Below are 20,407 nucleotides of genomic sequence, written 5' to 3' on the forward strand. Positions count from 1 at the left end.
TAAACTGGGCATTTGCCAGCTGCACGTGGAGGAGAAAACTCTAGATGGTGCAATCAAAGTCAGGGTTAGTATAACCAATATAGAGAGAGGCAGCAATGGTAAACAAGTACAATTCAAAAACACATGGGGTAGTTCCAGCAGTGAGGGATGGTGCTGGTCATACGTCACTGGAATAGTGTGTAAAATTTAGGTCACCCCTTTCAAGGACAGACACAGCTGTGCTCCATATGGGGAAGTTCCACAGCCACAGCCCTGTCACACGGCCCCCGAGCATGTGCCTGGGCTCCCATGCTTGTGCCTGGGAAATCCCATGCCATGGGAGGAAACCCAGCCTGTGGGAAACGTGAACAACACAGATGGCCAGCGAGTGCACAATCCGCCCAAGCCTCTTTGGCCACACCAGGCTCACCAAGGTGGGTGGACTCTACGGTGTGTTGGCTGATACAACAAGAGAGGTTTCAGAACAAAAGGTACCAAAATTTTCATTTGTTCTTTGGGTTTCCAGTAGGTCCAAGCCATATTGCACAGCAGTGCTCAAATAAGACAGCACATGTAGGGTACACCCAGCATGTCCCTGACATGCCACGCTCCTTGCCCAGGTGTTCAGCTGTCAAGCTGCATCTGTGTTTGTCTGTGACTTCCAGATGTCAACTGACTGATGAGAATGATTGTGCTGAACCACTGACCGTATGCTCTGCCAAGCAGTGCTAATGCAAGGAAAAGGAGGAGAGGGCAGAGCCATCTTTTGTTCTCCAATTAATTCCTTCCTATATGATGCAGGAAAATGGACTTGTCATGAAATAGGTGCAGAAAATTGCTTCTAGAAGGACCAGAGAAATGGAAAATCCATCTCATAAGAAGAGACTGTGCACACATCTGAACAAACAGGTGCAGACCAATGTGAGCCTCAGTTGGCTTCACATTGTCCCAAAATCCACATGGCCTGAATTAAATCAGTGCTAATGAAGTCTCCAGCAGAACTCACCAGCTCAGGCTCAGCATTTGGCTGCCATAGCCCTACAGGCAGCAGGAGAGGCTCAATTCATATCCCAGCTCACTGAGATTGTTAGCAGAGAGACTGGGTCTGCCTGTCCCCATCAGGGCCAGCACACCCCAAAGAGTTTGGCTTGTTAGTCCCGGTGGAGCAGTGCCCGAGGGGGTAGGACAGCCCTCAGTGATTTTAAAGGTCTTTTCCAATCAAATGATCCTACAATTCTTTAATTTACAGAGAAAGGGGAGACAGGATAACTGCCTCAGCAAAGAGACAATGTTGGCACGCCAACAAGCAGTGTAAATATGCCGTAGATACAGCTAAGCTGAAAATATGAATAATTCTATCCATTATAGCAGTGAGATCCTGGAAGAGCTCTCACAAGCAATGGAGGAAAAATGTAACAAATTTTAAGGTGATGCTTGATTTTTCTGAACACAGCTCTATGCCACAGAGGAGTCTAAAACACCCACAGATGCCCCATAAGACCCCATCCTGAAAATCTCTGTTAGCTGTGAACTGCAAACCAAAATCCAATTGAAATCAGAAACTTAATTAAAAGCAGCACTTCTGAGCCAGCTGCTGGCAGGCATTACGCTGGTAAAAAGTGACAGCTGCTTCATTGGCAGTGCAATGTCAACAACTCTAGAAGAGGCCAAGGAATAGGCATGGGCCACAACTGCTCAAGGATCACCTCACTTTGAAGAAGGTAATTGTAAAAAGGCTTCAGAAGCTTTAGTTTATCATTTCATCAGCTAAAATACTTTATTTCTGTTTATATTTTGCTGCTGTCTTCCTTGGTTTTGGGTTTTGTTTTTTTTTTTTTTTTTTTTTTGGCTCAGTGGGATCATTATGCCAATTAAAATTAGTTAAGAGAGAAAATGTCAGGTTTTCCAAATACAACAGAATTGTTCTTAAAAAATTATTGCCTCATTACCTAGCAAATCCAGGGTTTGTTTGCAATAAATGTGCATTTCAGAGTTCTTTCCCATTTATACAAGTGAACTTAGATCATTTTGATCCATTTTATTTGCCCATGTAAGTATATGATTCCCATTTTTTTTAAAGGAATCATTAATACTTTTCTAAAAATGCAGAATTTTCTTGTTCTAAGAAATTCAGATTTGGGTTTAAGATAGAGTAACAAGAGATTAGTATTGTGGTCATTAAGTTCCACAGGGAAGGGTGGACCATTCCAGGTATGCACAATAATTCATACATTGAGAACAATGTATTGGAACCCAAAGTTTCATATCTAAGTTTAAAAGTAACTATTTAGTGTTTGATTTTTTTTCCTGCTAGAGCTTCAGGTAGATGTGATGGGCCCTCAGAAATGATGAGCTGTATCACATAGATATGTTTGTCACAGTTTTTCCCTGTGAAGAGACTACACTGCTTAGCCTAAGAATAACTTTAAAATTCACAGAAAGTGAGAACTGTTGAGCAGTTAAAAATAAAAAGTCATAGGAGGACACACTGTTAGGCATAAACATTGAGACCCTTCAAATCAACTTGAGCTGTTGAGCTAACCTAAACATTTCAGGTCAGATCCTGATCTCAGTGAATTCAAAATGATTGACAGTGATAACTAATGTTTCTCCTTTTATTTCTGTTTTCCTGCTAATGAGTATCAGATATAACATTGCAAGACTACACTGTAAACAAAGTGCAAAGTTAATCATTTTCAAAGGAACACTTTATTCACAGTAGGCTGTGGAGGGAAGGAATTAAGCCTGAGTAAATAAACCATGAATGTAGATGAGAATATACAGAGAAATCAAAAAATAAGATGATGCAAGTTAAAAAATTAGTGGGTATATGATGAAAGCAAAATATACTCTTACAAGGAAAATTCAACAACTGAATAAAATGCTGAGTAATTTCATTCGTGCATTAAATTATTTGCAATTTCCTGAATAAAAGTAAAAAATAGAAATTCAAGATTGTTATGCCAAAGATCTTTTCTTCATCCAAGAGCAGAGGAGCTAGAAGGTTTACACAATTTTATGTCAATTAAAATATTCCATATAAACAACACATACTTGTCCAAACTAACTGACTTCCACTTCCAATTCTTTCTGGGAAAAGTCTGAGAAAGAAATACTGCATTGCAATATAAAATAAGCAAATTTCATCTATTTTGGAACAAGTGAAGAATTACATGGAGTTCAGAGACATCAAAATCTGTCTATCTGGCTGCAGAGGCCTATTATTAGGATGTGTTAAACCTGTCCAGAAACTGCTTTCTACTATCGATAAACAATCCACACATTAAATTAGGAGATTAAAACATGTATTCTTTCCAGTCCTTATGTATGTTTGTCATTACTCCAAAATAACATTGCCAAACCTCTACCACAGAAATAGTAAAAATAAATACCAAAGGTCTGGGAAGAGAAATCCTGAGGTCACAAAGAGAAGGTAACTTCAAGGGAGTATCCTGGAAATTAGGTCTTATAAATCATCATGGGCTGAAAGAAACAAATTCAGCAATTGCATAATGCCAATTTACATGGCTAAAAATAATAAGAGTCGTGGGGTGAATGCCAGGAAAAAAAATCACTGGAAAACTTCACAAACATTTATGTTCAAATAAAAGGCTTGAAGCAAGAAAGCTGTTTGATGAGAGCCTCAGTGCACAGCACTGGTGCCTTTCAGCCTCCTGCTTGGAATGCCACTTGCTCCAAACGAGTCAGTCATGCTTACAGCAATCATGTACACAATACTAGACCCCATTATGTTCATAATATACATTTTAGTGATGGTGGGGATAAAAGGTCAGCAGAATAATCATCTCCATTCTATATTCAAAGTAGGCTGATGCTTCTGCCTTTCTGGGTAAATTCCTCCATTCCCGCTAAAATGTTTGTTCCTCTGCTCTATAGCTTATTCAAAACCATTAAACCACTGCTGGGTAAAACCATTATATTGTAGAAAATGAGGGTCACCCTGAAGAAGATTATCCTATGCATGATCCCTAAAGATTTTCCTTGAATAAATGTTTTTTAAAATGCTATTTTTTCCTGCCTTTCCCTCTGAGTCTGTTAGAGATTGAAAATTCAAATGTGTGTATCATTTCAGGCAGGGCACATGAAATCGCCTTAAAACCTGAAAATTATTAAACTATTCTATATTCAAATTCTTTATATTCTACTGCACTTGCTAAGGAAAGTGAGATGATGAATATTGGACCCTGAGTTTTCAGACTCCCTTTTGTCTATTATCATACCACATGGCTTGGGCAAAATCACAATCACAAGGAAAGCGCCAGGAGTTTTGCTCCTGATCACTCCCAGCTTTCATCACACAAACCTTGGGGCTCTGAGGACCAGCCTGTGACAAAGACTGCCAGACAGCAGTGAGACCTCCCCTTGGCAAAGGATCCCAAAGGAATTATGTTCCCATTACCCTGACAGAGGCTGGACCCAGTCTTTCAACTCCAAACTATCCCAGTACTATTTTGAAAAAATACTCTTGCTATGCTGCCTTTTAAAAGATGAAAAACTTATCAGCCTGCTGTGCCCATCTCTCTAAAGAGTGTTAGTGTATTGAATTTTTAGGTCATGTGCTGAAACATATTCTGTTGTAAAACACTGCACGTGGTGAATTTTTTTACAATCTTCAAAGAGGAGATTTAGATTCAAGCAATTTGCATCTCCTTATCCTCATCTACAGCACACCTGAAACAAAGACAATGATAGAAGTATTTTCTGTTTTCTGCCAAGGACTTCATCTGTATTCACTGTGTATAAAGTCGCTGCTTAAGTATAACTCTACGGGGTTCCACTTCTGGACTAGACTGTTGTCTCTGCTGCAGAGCAAACCATTCAGATGACTGTAATTATACCGTACTACCAGGGGGCCAGCCTGAGCCCTTGAGCCACAGCAGCTTTTGAGCAGTTTGCTTGGTGGGTAGCAGGGATGTGCTTGGCACAGGGGGCTCTGGATAATCTGATTTCCCACTGATGGAGGTGTGTTAGCAGCTGCTGATGAAGTTGATATTGCTGGCTCCCCCCAGAAGCCAGCTGTGAACCCTATCCAGTTACCTTGCCCAGCAGGACCTTGTGACAGCCACTGTCACCTCCTGTACATCTCCTATGCTCTCTCACTACACAAAAGTGTAAGAGTATCCACATTTGCAGTGAAACTTGTTTCTGTTCTTAACACATCCTCACTCTCCAATTCCACCCAGGGGCAGATGGATAATTCTGCTAAGTCAGTTGGATAGGATGGTCCTCTAAGCCCTGCCTTGGCCACCAGCAGTGGCCATTTCTCTTGTGCCTCCCCTGCATCACAGATGATCATTTCCTTTCATCATTAGCAAGTTTAGGGAACTAACCTGTCAGGAAATAAGTCTTTTTTTTTTTTTTTCTAAACCCAAGCTCTTCTGCCCCCTTAGTCCCCAAAGCACATCACTGCAGATCACTTCAGGATCACACAAGACACAGTGCAAGTAGAAGTAAGGAAGGATTATTGGAATGGAAAGTTGCACCTTTTGTCATTCAAGTTGCACTGAAAGTGATGCTATTAGAACTAATTTAGGGATTCTAAAGTAAACACACTCACCAAAACCATGTGGGCTTAAAACCAGATTCTTTAATCCAGAACCTTTTGGTTATCTAGTTTCTACCCCAGCCTGGCAGGCTGCTGGCACAACAGGGCACTAGGGAGCAGCCATGGAGAGGCAGGTGCAGAAACCCACTAACACATCAGGGGCACTGTACACCTGGTCACACGGCAAAGCCTTGCTAGATGGCTCACGGGCTCAAGAAAATGTTGGTTTCCACTTACTCAGGGTGAGCACCACACTAACAGACCTGTGGCTGTGGAATCAATTCTCCCTCCAAATTAAACAACTCTTTCCCAGTTCAACCCGGAGTCAGCAAAAAAGTGAGGGAAAAAAATTTGAAAGCTTCACAGCTGGGAACCTCTTTGTCATATATAATACACTTGTCATGTTCTTGAAGGTAGGAGTGGCAGGGTGGGTAGAGTCAAAGGCCATGGCTCTGATAGTGATTTTGTAGACAAATCTGCAGCGTAGCACTTTTTTTCTTTCCATACTCAAACCTACTCCAGGCATTGCCTAGGTGCTTGGATTTGTATGCTTTTTTCTGAGTCATATATATTTCACTAAAAAATAAAAATCAAAATAAAAATTAAAGAAAAAAACACAGAAGGGAGGAAAATAAAAACAGGTGTCATCTAAAAGTGGTGAAAGATTGAGAGGCAGCTCCAGAGACAGCCAGACCCATGTACAGTCTCCAGCATACAGTAACATTTTTCCAGAGGTGTCACTACAAGCAAACAACTGCAAATGGAATTTACCCACTACCAATTTCAGCAATATAACTTTTACCCACTTCTTACAGATACCAGACAGGTGAGTAATTTACCACTGCACCTCTCTTCAGTCACTGGGTAGACACTTAGATGAGTAGAAATTGTCCAGCTCTTATTTCAGGAAAGTCTTTTTCATTTCCTTCACATAGAGTTCCACCACATTAATGACATGGAGCTTAGATGACATGAGAGGTGGAACTCTTCCAAAATACATTTCAGTTCCTGTCAGAAAGTATTGAGTGCCTTTGTGCAGGAAATTATAAAATAGAAAATAAACATGTAAATATACCATTTCAACACATCCTCTACATCAAAGCAGACCTGATGGTTTTAATTTCAGTTTTTTGAGGTTTTGCTTTTATAAGTTGCTGGATTTATTTTGTAGCTCCTGTTTATGAAAAGAACTTTAAAAGAGTTATAAATTACATTTATCAAATGAAGAAAAACTACATCTATAAAGTTCTCAGAAAAAAGGAAATAATGTGAACCATGTATGTGCACTTGTGTGAGGACACACACACACAAACTTATGTATTTTTTAGTTAGTGACTGCTGAACCACAGACCACATGCAGAAGAGTAAAAACCACCCATAACCAGATGTGCCACTGTAAAACCCCTATTTTAGGATATATTCTATGAAATCCTCAGTATACAGGAAGATAGAAGTTCCCACACTATTAATATCAGTGATATGGATTCCTAGAAAGACTGAGTACCTTCACACACCTAAAAATAATCCAAGTTCCAGGTGGAAGGTACAGCTTTTGGGAAGTAGAGAGGGGGTTTACCAGAGTTAAAACACAGGATTTTGAAAACCATCCAGCTTAACACAGACATGAGAACAGCAGCAAGACATCACTTCAAACCTTTCGAGAACCAAAGGGCTGCAGAAGGAATTCCACCCTTTCCCATGGAGTTAATACATGAGCACTGCACCTTGGCTGAGCACCTCGGAGCATGGCTTGTAGGGCCATGCAGAGCCACTGTTGGTTTCACCATGAACCAGTGGCCTCGGGACGTGCTTGAATTTTCCCGTGGCAGGAAAGTGTAGCAGTGGGCTAGTGAAGCAAAATGCTTCAGTAGTCTTCTCTATCCACAGTTGAATAGGAAACCCCAATTCAAAGGTTTCCCTCAAGCTAAAAAAAAAACCAAAGTAAAGCTGTTTACAGGGAATGGAGAAAAAGTAATTTCCAAAGTCCCAGCTGCAAATAGAGTATATATGAGCAGATAGCATTTTTACCTCGGAAAATCTCCCACTGATCTAGTAGAGCAAAGTTTGTTGATATTCAGGGTTGCAAACCCATCTGTTTACTCAGGCTTTTGTCTGTCAGCACAGTTTGAAGAGGTCACTTTGAGAGATCAATTTTTTTTCCTGGGGGTTTCTTCAGAGCTACCAGAGATTTGTTATTGCGTCTCTTTAGAGGCTTTAATTTGTGGTTTTCAGGATTGCGTAACTGCACAGAGAGGTGGTGAGTGGCCCACATGAACAGTTCAAAATAAGTTTGACAATACAGTAAATATCTACTCAGTAATTTTCCCTGGACTGAGCACCATGGAATTCCAAAGAAGTTATTAGTCAGGCTAGTGGATGAACATGGCTTTATGAGGGCTGGAGCATACATTTCCCTTCAAATGTTAAAATGCTGAATTACCTTGCTGCTGATTCCAACTAAAGACGATGCACCAGGGCACTACAAACCAGGCATCTGATATGGTTGCTCTAAACCAGCCTATTCAGAACCAGATAAAGAAAAAAATAAAATGGGATTTTAATTTTGCCTTTTATTTAGGGTTCTTGTAATAAGCAAGCTGCCTAGCCTCCCATGAGGGGGCTCAGCATTCATTTTTCCATTTCGCATATGATAGACAAGAGGGGACATGCACAGTCACTTGTGGAGCACAAACTGCACCTGGGGAAATTGCAGGTCTTTGGGAATCTGCAGCCAGAGACCTGGCATTGGCCACAGGCAGAAGCAGGGCATGCAGGACCCACTGGCACACTGGCATGTCCCAAAGTCAGTGACGGGCACCTGGGTGAGTGGCAGCTGCAGCAGTAGCTCGGGGTTGCATGAGCTACATTTGCATAGCAGAGGGCAGTATTCTGCGTTTTGGACAAGTAATGTCCCTTTCTGAGGAAGCTGGTGGGGAAACCATGTGCATGCTGCAAGCTGGGAACCCTGCAACCATGGAGTCATAAAGTTCTGAGCAGAGACAACAGACTACTCTGTAAGTAAGTGCTGTACTTCTGGGACAGGTCTCCATCTAGTTTAGCAGGAAGGAACTTACAGGAGTTTAAATGATCCTTCTGATGGGTGAAGACTGAAGGTGGCTGGTCAGTGTTCAGCCCTGCATACTGTGAGCACTTTGCTACTGATACAGAACCCACCCAACCCAAAACCACTCCCGTGTCCACTCTGTGGACAGTACACAGGTCCTCCTGGCCATGCCCGTGAGGTGATGCTTCAGCCCCCAGTTTAAGGGTTTTGCCAGACCTAGTCCCGTGAGAAGCTTGTGTTCGTATGTCACTTGACAGGTGCAGAAAAGTGCTGCTGGCTCCTCCTGGCACGCCGCAAAGGAGCGTCTGCCCTGACTCGCTGCTCACGGGGATGCAGTAGTAGCCCACTGAGCAGCGGGACATTGCACACGCAGCGCTCTCCTGTCGCCTCCACAGTCCCCTCTGCCCACCCATTGTGGCGCTTCCCGCAGCACCGGCCCCGCAGCGGGGGCCCCGCACTCCCGGGTGCCGCGGGCAGGTGGCGGGGCCCGGGCAGGTGCCGGGGCCCGGGCAGGTGGCGGGGCCGGGGCCGGGCGCGGACACCGGGCCGGGGTTGAGGGCCCCGCGCTGCCGCCGCCGCCGCGGCTTCTCGGCCAACAGCTCCCTCTGGCGGCCGCCCGCGCCCCTCCTCCGCCCGGGGCAGCGCCCACCGGCCCGCGCCCACCTGGTGCCCCCCGCGCCGGGGCCGCCGCCGCCGCCGGGGCCCGGCCCGCCCAGCGCGGGCCCGGGGGAAGAGCGGGGCCGGGGCAGCCCCCGCCGCCCGTCCCGCAGCCGCCGCCGCCGGAGGATGTGGCCGCGGGTTCGAGACCCGGGTGCTCCCGCAGCGCCGGGGCGTGCGGTGGGGCGGAGGCTGTGCTCAGGGGGCGAGCGAGCTGCAGGGGCGGGGAGGGGAGGAAGGCGCGGGAAGGGACGCGGCGAAGGCGGCCCGTCCCTGTCACCTGCAGGCGCTGCCGGGACGGCCCCGGCCCCCGCTCCCGCCCCGGCCCCGCGCCCGCACAGCTGGTGGGGAGCCGGGCCGGGGGCGGGATGTGCCTGTTGCATTGTCCTTGGCGGGGCTGTCTGTGAGCGCCCGCCGCTATCTGAGGCCGGGGACCCCGGCGGTGCCCTGTGTCGGACTCTCTGCCCCGCCTGATAGCGGCTGCACCCTGCTCCGTTGCACGTCCCTCGCGGCTCCCGCCGGGGCTCTCTCCCCTTTTGTCTGTGTATTTTTAGGTCATTAGAGTGGAGGGGTAGGTAATCCCCAGGCTCAAGTTCCAGAGGGGCGGGTTCTGGACGGAGGTGGAGTCACTTTTCATTTAAATCCCTGACTATAAAATGGGCTTAAAGAGAAGCGGGATCTCAGCTGTGCTGCACAGACCCCGGCACGCAGGGTGCGTGGGGGCCCCCCGGCAGCCAGCGCCCTGCAGCGCAAACCGCTGCGATGCTCCACTCCGTCGGCGTTCACACCTTGCAGCTGCTCACCCAGGCGGCCGCCTGCATCCTCCTATTTCCCCGCTTCCTGCTCACCGCCGTGATGCTCTGGCTCCTGGATTTTCTGTGCATTAGGAAGAAGATGCTGACGATGCCCACGGCGGAGGAGGCGGCCAGCGCCAGCGAGGAGCCGCCCCCCGACGACCCCCCGGTCTGCGTGTCCGACTCCAACCGCATGTTCACGCTGGAGTCGCTGAAAGCCGTGTGGCACGGGCAGAAGCTGGACTTCTTCAAGTCGGCGCACGTGGGTTCCTTGGCCCCTAACCCCGAGGTGATCCAGCTGGACGGGCAGAAGAGGCTCCGCATCCTGGACTTCGCCCGCGGCAAGAGACCCCTCATCCTCAACTTCGGCAGCTGCACCTGACCCCCGTTCATGGCCCGCCTGAGGTCCTTCCAGCGCCTGGCCGCGCACTTCGTGGACATTGCCGACTTCCTGCTGGTGTACATCGAAGAAGCACACCCGTCCGACGGCTGGGTCAGCTCGGACGCAGCCTACAACATCCCCAAGCACCAGTGCCTCCAGGACAGGCTGCGGGCAGCTCAGCTGATGAGGGAAGGGGCGCCCGATTGCCCCCTGGCCGTGGACACCATGGACAATGCTTCCAGCGCCGCCTACGGAGCCTACTTTGAGAGGCTCTACATCATCCAGGAGGAGAAGGTGATGTACCAGGGAGGAAGAGGACCAGAGGGCTACAAGATCTCCGAGCTGAGGAGCTGGCTAGACCAGTACAAAACCCGGCTCCAGAGCCCCAGCACGGTGGTCATCCAAGTGTAAAAAGGACCTGGCAAGAAGCGCAGGGGTGGAGAGGCGAGGGAGGGCGGGAGGAGAGGTGGGGAGGGAGAAGGCACTGCGTCGCGGATGGCAGGAGCTGTCTTCCCGCGGGGACACTCGAAGGAGGCTGCTGTGCGAGCTTTCGAGCAAGACGTGCCATAGTCCTTTCTCTATTCAAATCATGTTGATTTGCCAGCCACGCTCTGTCAATACTGTATTTCCATGTGCGTTTTGTAAATAAGTCTCGTTCTTTCTTTTTTTTTTTTTTTTTTTTTTTTTTTTTTTTTTTTTTTTGAGAAGCGTTTACTATTTTTTAAGGAGGCTCTCGTCCTACGGGATCTGTTCCCAGCTGCGTGTGTGCGCGGGTGTGTGTCTGAAAAGTTGTGTACAAGTGCTCCGTGCTGCCTAGCAAGTGCTAACTGGGATTTCTAGTATTTCTTTGTGATGACCGATTTTGAAATGGGTTTCTCTAATGCCAGGAAATCGCGTCTGATGTTGTCAAATACTAGAACTGCCAATAGCCAGAGCTGGACGGAATGTCCTATTTATGTGGGGGGGTTTTGTAAGACGGTCGTTCACCTTCCTTTTTTTTATGAATTTTTTTAAATAATAAAGGTTGAGTAATAACACATCTAAGGTTGACTGCCTTTCTCTATCTTCAGACCGCTACCTTCACTTTCCCTTTTGCCTACCTCGCAGCACCCCCCGCCGCAGCCGAGGAGGGGCAGGCGGAGAGCAGGCGGGAGAGGATGCGCTGCCGGGGCTCGGGGGCGGCGAGCTCTGGCTCGGCCGCGGCAGGAGCGCGCACCGCCCTCGACCCGGGGGAAAGGGAGAGTGCTGGGTGTCCCCATGGGGAAATCCAAACCTTCGCGGCTCCTGGGGGAGGAGACGGGTCAGGAGGATCGCGTGCTCCCGCAGTAACCCCGGCGAGCCGGCCCCAGATTGAGCCCTGAGCCCCGGAGGGCGAAGGTGTAGGGCTGACCGGCGCCGTGCACCAAGTTAGTCCCGACCAAAAACACAGGCTGGGGAAAGCCGTGCTGGGCGGGAGAGCCGCCCCGCCGCGGACACCTCCTGTCGGGCACGCAGGCGGTGCAGGACCGGAGCCCGGGCGGGGCAGAGCGAACCGCACCTGCGGGGAAGCGTGGCTGAGGGGCTCGGGCAGCAGGGCAGCGCCCAGCCCGGCCGTGCGAGGCTCAGCCCCACCCCCGGCGGCCGGCATCTGCGCTTGAAAGAGTGCGGGGTGTCGAACCTTGCTCTCTTGGATCCCGACAGGTGAGACAGGGCGTGGAGAGCAACCCGCAATCTCGGCAGGAGCCGTACAAAGCTGCCCAGAAACACTGGGTCTTTAAGGACCACCCGTGGCGCCTCTGAACGCCTCCGCGTCCTTGACAGCAACGGGACTAAGCGCCCGAGCTGGTAAAGCCCCAAGTTTTGGAGAGGGGTGCACGGCTCGAAAGCTGGGCAAGAGGCGGACGCTGCTGGGCACCGAGTAGGGCCCGCAGAGCTAAACTAAACCTGCGGGAAGCTGTTTGTAAGGGCGTTGTAGCCCCTGTCTTGACAATGTTCCTCTGGACCCGCAGTGTTCCAGTCTTTCAGCATTCACGGTTTAGACCAGCACGCGTAACCGCTCCCGCCTCTCCCCACAAGAAAAGCATTACCGAGTGGTCCCTCACAGAGCGATCAGATGCTCCGACCCCGCCCGTCCGCCTCCTTCGTCCTCTCAGCCCCCCTGAAAATCCGCTCTGCTGAGGTGTCAAAAGGTGCGGCTCAGGTGCCCGCTTTGGGCTTCCCTACCCGCTTGGCCATTGCGCCTGCTTTGAGGTGCTCGAAACACATGCAGCCCCTCTTCACCTTTCCGCTGCCCTGAGAGCGGACGCCCCGGTACCGGGCTCAAGGCACCGGTCCCGCCCGGCTCAGGTGCTGGGGCGGCGGGACTAGAGCCCACCCTGAGGCGGTGTGGCTTCCCTTGACCGAGCGCTGGGCGCCAAGCACAGAGCCCCCTGCGAGGTCCCGGAGCCGAGGGGAGCCTCGGCGGCAGAGCCAGCAGGACAGGCTGCGGCAGGGCATCACCCCGCTGCCCCCGGCATCGGCAGAGCCCGCCCAGGCACGGGCAAGGTGCGGGTGCCTGAGCCGAGGCCAGCCCCCATCAGTGCCTCCCGGCTGGTGCATGAGCACATCAGCCTGGGCTCCCTCCCGCCACCCCACGAGGGACGAATGAGCGCTCCTCGCTGGTACGAGACTCCCGAGCACCAGCAAACCTCGCCCTGCCCCGCTGCGAGACAGCAGAGCCCCCTCCCCGCCCTGCTGCCCACGGCTCCCGGCGCGGCCCCGGCCCCGGCCCTGCCCTGCAGCGCCTTTCCCAGCCCCACGCACGTCGTGCTGTAAAAACCAAAGGCAGAGGAGCAGCGGGTCTCCTCTCTCGGCTGCAAGGGCGGCCTCTGTGTACGGTATTACTCTTTTTCTCTTTCCTTTTTTTTTTTCAGCTTAGTTTTCCTGACTTTACAATAAAGCCATTCTCTGCTTTCTCACCTCGTTATCTCTTTCCTTTATTCGCTTTTGGCAAGCTTTAGTTGTAATCCGAAGTTACGGGCAAGACCCGGGCACATCCCCACCCCAGCCTGGCCCCCAGGACATTTTCCGGTCATACAAACAGAAATGGTCACTGTGGGCTTTAATAATGACAGAAACAGCCTCATCTTTACTCTCTACTACTAGCAGATCTTGGTCAAAGGCTATATGAGGTCAGGATTTTTTCCCTTAAATAAAGTCAGCTTTCTAAAGCTACATTACTCCTTTAAACTGAACACAGAGCTCTTATTTATCACTTTCTCTTTAATCAGCAACAGAAGAAAAAATTGCTATGAATTCCTGGAATCCCTGAAAGAGATCACACTTTTCCTTTGCACAAATCAAAGTTATCTGCTCCTATTATATCCTCCACTTAAAATGAATCATAAGCCTCCATCCCACTGAGCTTTCTCGGGGGTACTTGTTTAGCACAGACGAGAACAATACGCTGTACATCTAAAGAGCCCAGGGCGGCAGAAGCCTCTCCGACTGATACAAAAGGATTGAGAAATGTCCTATCTTTAAAACGCATTTTTAGTGCCTTTCCACCTCCCTAGTGCACGACAAACAGAAGTCAGAGAGCACGGAGAGATTTATCAGAGAGAGATCTGAGTGGCAATTACATGTTCTGTCAATAATTAATTGAATTATGTCCTCATCATAATTACATACAGTCCTTTAGCCAGGAGGAGAAAGGAAAGAAGGAAGTTGTGGTGTGGTCAGAGGGGGATCTGAGGACATGGTTCCAGTCATTAAAAATGTGATGTAACATTGCAATCTGGTGTATTCTGAGACACAAATGGAGAAACACAAATGAAACCAACTACTAAAATATTATTTGCTTTACAGCAGGGAGACAGAAAAAGCACTTGCCTTCATTAGTTTTTCATTACTACTTTCTGCTGGGGATTTAAAGGTACTTTGCCATGCAAAGACCAAAGGTCTTGCTCATTTGAACTATGACCTATATGTTGTAGCCTTTCTATTGTTCACCACATATTACCTGATTACACTGGATGTTTCTGATGTTTGGAATAAAAAAATAAATTGGTCCAGAAATTAAAATTAGACCAACAAAGCATCCTATACTCAATACAAATGCAGAAATGACACATTCAAATAATCTTGCGGGCAAATTCTTACTCTGACACTTATTTTTCTGTACTTCTTCCAGTCATAAGGGAGATCATCATACCATTATTAATTTATTATTTACTAAGAGCTGTTAGAGTACTCTTTTGGTACACAAATGCAAGAAAACAAAGAGGTCGATTCAGTTCTCACACAAGTCTTGCACTGGTGTAACTTCAATGACACGGGTGTAGTCACTTCAGAACCACCTGGGTGTAATTATGATCAAAATCTGGGCTATTGCACTTCCTTTGCTTTTCTGATGGTTCAAAACCTCTATTTTTCTACAGCATGCTGTGGAAGACAGACAGCTGTTTGCATACAGAGCTCAAAAATCATTCTCAAGTTCCTCCTCACTGTCAGTGCCAGGGTCCTGTATCCTGTCACAATTTAGGCATGTCAGCACATTTCCTCACCATTCTGCATCCTCCCTACAGCATGAGAGTTGTAAACCCCATCCATATGTGTTTCCTTCCACTTGTTAAGGCCCATCCTCCTGGTGTCTTGAGCTTTAGATCAGGTAGCTTTTCATTCTAATTGCTTTGAAGATCCAGATGCCAAAAGGGAATTCGACACCTGCTTCCCTCTTTGCAAATTTCTCTTTTCAGACAAATGTTTGATGATGTCTCCTGAAAAGGAGTTAATTTATGACCTCCACTTAATTAACTAACTTGTGTATTTCTCATCTTCTTGGCCTTCCACCTGCTTCTTCAGAGATTTTGGAAGTGGTTTGCTGTGGTAGATGCATTAACACTCAATGGCCAAAACCAACTAGAATTGTGAGCAGTATTCAGTATTTCCTGGGTGAAAATGCAATACAGGACAAGGTTAAATCCTTCAGCCAGTGCATTTTGCATGAGAGTCCTTCCCAGGGCTCGTGTCCTCAAAGTAAGGCTCCCTCAGTCTGGTCCATGAAGTTCTTGTGCCAACCAAACTTAGAAGATCAGGTCTATATGTTGTTTTGTCGCTCTTTGGAAAATTAATACCTCCATACTGACATTGTTCATGGAAGCATTTGCTTTCATTTCCTTTCAAGTAATAAATATTCTCCATCTTAAAAGGACCTTTAGAACATGGCCATATGGGGTAAGGTAACTCAACCTCCTACACAACCCCCCAGCCCAGAATTACCCCAACAAGGAGGTAATCCCTGAAAGTCTGATAAAGGTATCCAAGAGCTGCATTTCTTACTGGAGTTTTCAGGAATGATCTGGCACATAGTTCCCAGCAGAAGGGTATTCCATTAACCATTATGAAACAATGGGTAGTATGGAAAATTATAAACAGATTTGTATTTTACTGAAACCCCTAGCAATGAGGGTAAGAACCATGACAGAGCTTTCATTCTTTTATGCTCACCTTCTCACCATCTTAGATTTATAAAGCAACTAGTGCTTCAGTAGTCTGCATTTGACCAGATTTTCACATTCCTTTCCAAGTCACACCAGGCTGGATTTTTAGGGTCATATTTCTATTTTTCTTGCATCTTGCTTTTCTTGCCTGAAAAGTCAGTCAGGATATACATTCAGAATCACAGCATATTCTGAGCTGGAAGGGACCCACAAGGATTATCAAGTTCCACTCTTATATGAATGGCCCATATGGGGATGAAACCCACAACCCTGGCATTATTAGTACCATGCTCTAACCAACTGAGCTAATCCTTTGCAGCAGACAAAATTTCAGTATAGTTATTTTATCACTACAGGTTGTCAGGCATAATCTCTCAAATTATGAACCACCTCACAGAAATTAAATGAGTTGTCACTGCATAGAACCTCACTTCAAGTATCATAATTTTTAAAAATTTTGTGCTGAAACAGCTTCCAGAGCTTTCTCTGAGTTCATATAACTTTGCAAGCATAATTATACCAAAGATATCTTTAGCGCCAAAGACCTGATAGTGAGAATAATTCCTTCCTAAGAATAAAAAAAAAATTCATAACATCTGGATAAATTTTAAATATATATTTATTTTAAAATACATTTTATTAAGTTATAAATAAATTTTTAATGTATAAGTTATGACTTTTAAGAATTGTTCTAATGAAAGTGAGCCTTAAAAACTATGGCACTGAGCTGATGAAATTCTGGAAGTTGCAAGAAAAAAATATTGTTTATTTGATCACTTTCTATTTGTAATGAAGGACAATCAGGAAAGAATAGGGTGTAAGACTGCTGTCAACCAGATTTGCAGCACATGGACATAGAGAACATACTGTGCCATTAACATACAGATGCATACAATTGCAGAGATCAAAATTAGCCCAAAGTGTATTTAGAACGTTGGAAAGGGAGTGGCAGGGAGTTGTGTATTTTATAGAATTAAATAGTTATTTCAAGAAGTGATAAATATACTTTTTCTTTTTTTAATTACCAAGTTAATTTCTTTGTCTTCTCACCCAGAAGTGGAACACATACATTGGATGTGTGTTGGTGAATAATGAACAGTTTTGGGGAAATGGAACAGAATAGATGAAACTCAGTTGTCTAGTTCCCTTTATTTTATTTAATCATGTTTTCTTCCTTTTAATGATATATTGCCTTCTCTAGAATGCATACCACTGGTATGATTATGTGGGCTCTAGTTTTCTTGGTGTTCATGCAGATCTGTGTGCATTTCTGTCAGTGTTCAGTTGACTGAAGTATCTTTGATACTAAATACTCTACCATGACCTCAGTGGTTCTATCTACCTGATTTGAGCAAAAGTATGATAACAAATACAAGAGAAAAATTTGGAACAGTTCCCCAGAACTGATTGTCCAGACCTCTCCTATTCCCATAAGATGTCTTCAGTTGATTCATTCAGCCATAATAAATACCAGAAGTTATCTATTGGGAGGAACGGAATGGAAGAAAAAAGCAGAGTGAGGAAGAAATGCCATGGATCTTGCTTTTCGAGTTTTTTTTTACTAATTGAGTAGAAGTCTTCTGCTGCTTTTTCATGAATACAAAGACAGGTTTGGAGGAACTCCATAGAGATTTATCAGTAGAACTGAAACAAATTGGTACATACCATAGAAGTACATCTGTTTTCTAAAGCTGGATAGGAAGCTACCCTGAGAGATGTAAATTAGCACTTCCCGCAGACACTGCTGGAAGCTGGAAAGATCTTTTTTCTTTTACCACATATTCTGTATCACTATGAAATCTCTTTGGAATCTTCTGGTTTGTTAATAAATCTAAACCCAAGGAAAGAGACTTGACAAAAAGGAAAATCAGAGTTGATTTTGTCTTTCCAGTTACTGAACATGCCCGCTGTCTCACAGTTCATTCCTAGATCTGTTGAGCCCCTCTTGCTCCATGCAATAAGGATCACGGGCCAGAAGATGGGGAAGAAGCCACTGAGGTCTGAGAGGGACCACAGCACTGTACCACAAATGCATGAGATAAGGGCCAAACTGTGGGACAGTGAGAAGAGATTATCTATTCCCATGCACAGCACTGACAGCTGACAGACATACACAGATAAATATTGTCTCTGAAATCTGGTGCTATTTTTGCTACCAGGTGAGCAATCAGGGCATTCATTGCAATTCCCATGTCATTCATTTTTAGATGATGGATGTGTCATCACTGCAAAATGGAATTTGGGGTTTTTGGAAAAGAAAACACTTAAGTCATACTTTTGAGCAAGTCAAAAGATACCCAAGGGTATGATTGCCTTGTATGCTGTTCTTTTTAATAAGGCCAAGGAAAAGCATCACTGGATGGGATCATAATCATTTGCTGCTTTAATGCAGACAATCAAAGAAGTCTCCTTACTGATGGCTGTAAATTCATCATTATGGATACCACTCAGAGTCATTTGGCATGACATTTTTTATGCATAGAACAGAAAAGTGCAGTATTAGCTCCTGAGTGATTGGATGAGTTTTACATCCATTAATGTGCCTAACAGAAAATGTTTCCCAGCTCCGACTTATCTCTCCTACACAAACTGAGAAGATGCAGATTGACTTACTGCTGTTTACTCAAAATTTTGGTGCATTTTTTCATTCTGTCCAAAGTCCTGTTTATTTGAGAACTTACTATCATCATGAGTAGTAGATTTTACTGCTGACTCCGAGACAGTAGCAGTCTGGCTGTGTTCACATATTATGAAATTTACTGGATGACAGGAAGTATGATAGAAAATTAGTTGTACTAACCCGATAATGAATAAGCATTTCTGAGTTCACTGCTTTGGGAAATCGAGGAACTGGTAAATCATAAGCCCAGGAAATCTGGAAAAAATTTTAATCACATTTTTTATCCACCCAATTGCCAGTTCAACCTGATTAAAATCCATGTGCCATTCATCCAAAAACTGCAAACTTAGCCCACCAAGAATTCATTATAACATAAAAACATTAAAAGTAAAAAAATCCCCTATGCTCATTTTCAGAGTAGACCACCTTTTTCATTTAAGATGTTTCATTTCTAAGTGTAACTAGATTAAATTTTCCAGAAAAAAATTAAAATTTCATTTTCCATTTTGGTCAACTCAAAAATATACATTTCCAGTTATTCAAGTGAAATAAAATATACATTATTCAAATTACCTGGTCTGTAGGGTGTCTTCCTGTTCATGAATTGTTCAGGAACTGGTTGTGATCAGTTAATTTATACAAACACTTCATTGAACAAATTACATGAAGAAATTACAGCCAAGAATATATCAACTAATTGTTCACTTAGGATATTTATCTGACTGTGATAAAGAACCATCACTTACATGAATGGTGTCATATTTGCTCCTCTGCTGATTATATGGCTTTCTTTTCAAGAGGAAATATCAAATATAGAGTAATGGCATTTTTTAGATGTGAATTATCAGACAAAACAATCATTAAATGTTTAGAAGACATACAAATTTTCTATCCAGATAGCAGCATTATCTACATTTAAGCCATTGACACATTTTCAGATGTCTGAACCAACATCTTTTATTTAATAATATGCACAAACCAGAGTTTATAGGAGAGACCTAGATCATAAGAACGGTCTTAAAAATAATAAATAAAAAGCCTACTTTTTAGCATTTAGGCTTCCAGTGTAAGCAATAGGGAGAACTTAATCCTACTTCAGCCACCAGATAGTGAGGACACTCACTTAAATGAGGATATTCTGGTACAAGCCCAGCCCACGTCCATGGATTTAACCTGGAAATTCCATAACCTGGACAATGTCATGGTCTGTGAAATACAGAAGCCATTTTCTTGGAACTTTAAGGGAAGAGGTACTGATCAGCCCTTGTGGCAAATGGTTGGATAAAACAGCTGTGTTACAGTATCATGCAGAATATCAGGTACATGCCATAACTGTGAGGCCACTGTTTCATTCCAGATGACCAACATTCTTCTCTACTTTATTCTGACCAGAAATGCTGTTCTGACTTGAGAAAGCTTCCCAACATTTAACCAATACATTCCCTCATAAAAGTACTTAACTTACCAGAAATTTACACCTTCTCAGAGCAAAACTCCCCCTCCAAACAAAAACGAGGAGAGGAGAGGAGAGGAGAGAGGAGAGGAGAGGAGAGGAGAGGAGAGGAGAGGAGAGGAGAGGAGAGGAGAGGAGAGGAGAGGAGAGGAAGGAGAGAGGAGAGGAGAGAGAGAGGAGAGGAGAGGAGAGGAGAGGAGAGGAGAGGAGAGGAGAGGAGAGGAGGAGGAGAGGAGAGGAGAGGAGAGGAGAGGAGAGGAGAGGAGAGGAGAGGAGAGGAGAGGAGAGGAGAGGAGAGGAGAGGAGAGGAGAGAGGAGAGGAGAGGAGAGGAGAGGAGAGGAGAGGAGAGGAGAGGAGAGGAGAGGAGAGGAGAGGAGAGGAGAGGAGATTCGAGGAGATTCGAGGAGAGGAGATTCGAGGAGATTCGAGGAG

The 20,407-nt window shown here is 45.6% G+C and overlaps 1 protein-coding gene across 2 annotated transcripts in view; it reads left to right on the forward strand.

The window, feature by feature from the left end:
• The window catches only part of DIO3 (iodothyronine deiodinase 3), a 63,640-nt gene extending 52,159 nt beyond the window's left edge, over positions 1-11,481 (forward strand). The window contains exon 2 of one of the 2 annotated variants that reach the window (XM_063399383.1): positions 10,154-11,481. In XM_063399383.1, the coding sequence (XP_063255453.1) occupies positions 10,161-10,853 (693 nt within the window). In that variant the 5' untranslated portion in view covers positions 10,154-10,160 and the 3' untranslated portion in view covers positions 10,854-11,481. Of the gene's footprint in view, positions 1-9,867 lie in introns of those variants that run through there. The other variant, XM_063399382.1, reaches the window with a different exon arrangement.
• The last annotated feature ends 8,926 nt before the right edge of the window (positions 11,482-20,407 follow it).

The sequence above is a fragment of the Prinia subflava genome, chromosome 5, assembly GCF_021018805.1.
Source record: "Prinia subflava isolate CZ2003 ecotype Zambia chromosome 5, Cam_Psub_1.2, whole genome shotgun sequence".
Taxonomy (NCBI): domain Eukaryota; kingdom Metazoa; phylum Chordata; class Aves; order Passeriformes; family Cisticolidae; genus Prinia; species Prinia subflava.